The following is a 2,248-nucleotide window of genomic DNA, read 5'->3' as shown; positions in this document are numbered from 1 at the left end:
AAAGAGGCACAGCAGACAAACCAGAAGATTTCATTGACTTCTACCTGGATCAGATAGAGAAAGTGAGTAACCTATGCTGTATGTGACACAGATCCTACCACAGCGGATTCCCTGCACCTTTTCTGCAGTTGTCTGTACATAACAACGTTATTACAGAGCTCTGCAGATACAGCTTAAAAACTCTGCTGTCAAATTCAAATATGAGCTTTGAATAGTTAGTTTAATAGCTTCTTGTAAAAGTATAAATTAATTACGTTAGTTTGTTATACTGTGAAATCCTTAGTGCAGGTTGGGCAGTGGGCATTAGGGAGCAGATATTTGTATGGTTGTCTAATTCTGATTCTTTATGTGTTATTAGTATTTGCATTTATTATCTTTGTGCTTTGTACTGAGCTTTTGTGTGCTTAGTAGTACTGTATGGCTGTCACAACGATTTTAAAATTATGTCAGTCTGTGCTCTGAAAAAAAAAGCATAAATCTTTTGAAGGATAATATATTATATATGCAATAGCTGAAATAAGCAGATATGCAGAGAGTGGCGAGGGTGGGATAAAACTACCTTGAAATTGGTTTTTTTCTGATGTGGAAGTTAGCAGCAAGGCAACAAGTCAGTCTAGAGACAGCATAACAGGAGCTTAGATACCTGACATTTTCACCAGCATCTGTAATTTAACAGTATTTGAGGAAAATCTTTGCATAAATCTTAGTTTTACTCAAGTACCTATATTTTCTCCATCCTCTAGAAATATAGTTTGTTCAGTTATAGTGATCGCTGTGTGTCTCAGTGCTAACTGTTACACAGGTATATACTCCATTTTACCTTTCTCATTGACACCTGCAGACTAAAAATATCCCCAGTTCTACGTTTGATGAAGATAACATGGTGCAGTCTGTTTTTGACCTTTTCCTGGGTGGCTCAGAGACCACTGCCACCACTCTGCGTTGGGCTCTGCTCTATATGGTGGTTTATCCTGACATCCAAGGTGAGTTGTAGATACAAACATGGGTATGTTTCAGGTAGAACAATTGTCTGTTACACATTTGGTTGGTTGGTTGGTTTTTTGGGTTTTTTTTTTTTGTTTTTTTTTTTTTAAAGACCAAGCTTTCTTCTTCTTTTTTTTTTAAATAGTTTCAGGGATATTCAGCTTCTTTTACTGTATTTTGTCTTGTTGATTTTTTTGTCAGACATATAATGGAACACACGGACCTGCTGAAAACACTTGAGGTGAAATATGAGCTTGAGTTAGGGAAAAGTGATGCTTTTCTGGTATCTAGAATGTATGACGAGAATATATTATTTGCGCTCATTAACTGAGATACCAGTTGTATTTCTGTATAATAAGTATATTTATTGTAATGTATGGGAATGTTAAACAAGAAGGAAGACAATAATGGGAAGACAAAAAGATGACTGGAAAATTCTAAACAAGGGCATAGTTGCAGCTGAGTTTCAAGATTTTGGAGTGATTTGCTACAGGGCTTTCAGAGGTGATGAACTGCAAAACCAAGTACATGCTCTTGACTCTCGGGTTTAGCTCGATTTTCATGCTTTTGGTGTTCAAATGCTGGAAGAACAGAGCCTTGTGCAGACACATACCTTTCAAATTCTAATTAAATAAAAAGCAAACAAAATCTTAGATTAGTAGCCTAATTTTTAAGCGTGAAATTTGACCCCGAGCCCTCTAAGTCTGTATAAGCTGTTACTTGCTGAAGCCTAGATAACAGCTGAAAGAGATCAACAGTTGGTGATAGTTTGGTAATATTATCCTGTTCCAGTTCTCAGCATTACATGTGTGTATGAGTTTGGTATGATGGCTGCCTTGCAACATGCCAATTAGTGTGCAATGATGTCTCTATTTCACCAGAGGAAAAATAATAGCTTGAGTAACTGAACTGATCTCTTAATAAGTTCTTGTGTCATTTACAGTTCTTTCTCCTTCCTTTAAGTATGAAGCTCAATAAATCTATTTGGCTCGTGAAAAAATGATCTAAACATAGAACCTATAAACTAGGAAATACCAGATTATAGTAAAATCATAACTAGATGGTTGTATAATTGTATTTACATTTTAAGATATGGTAAGTATAAATTATTTACATATTGTGTTTTTTCTATCACTACTATAATCCAAAAAGGAAATGAAAACTGTTTCATGCAAAACAGTATTGTTGTATCTATAATGATTTTTTTTTTCCTTCTTTCTAGAAAAAGTCCAGGAAGAGCTGGATGCTGTTCTGAGTCCCTCCC

The 2,248-nt window shown here is 35.4% G+C and overlaps 1 protein-coding gene across 1 annotated transcript in view; it reads left to right on the top strand.

Annotated features, from left to right (window-relative positions):
• LOC104522244 (cytochrome P450 2J2-like) overlaps positions 1-2,248 on the top strand; it is a 10,476-nt gene that overhangs the window by 5,455 nt on the left and 2,773 nt on the right. Inside the window, 5 exon segments of the mRNA XM_010164479.1 lie at positions 1-9; positions 12-62; positions 842-983; positions 2,207-2,245; position 2,248. The exon segment at positions 1-9 is cut by the window's left edge and continues 117 nt beyond it; the exon segment at position 2,248 is cut by the window's right edge and continues 133 nt beyond it. Coding sequence (XP_010162781.1) covers positions 1-9; positions 12-62; positions 842-983; positions 2,207-2,245; position 2,248 — 242 coding nt within the window.

This window comes from Antrostomus carolinensis, unplaced genomic scaffold (assembly GCF_000700745.2).
Source record: "Antrostomus carolinensis isolate BGI_N321 unplaced genomic scaffold, ASM70074v2 scaffold11223, whole genome shotgun sequence".
NCBI classification, from domain to species: domain Eukaryota; kingdom Metazoa; phylum Chordata; class Aves; order Caprimulgiformes; family Caprimulgidae; genus Antrostomus; species Antrostomus carolinensis.
This window is presented reverse-complemented; position numbering and strand designations above follow the sequence as displayed.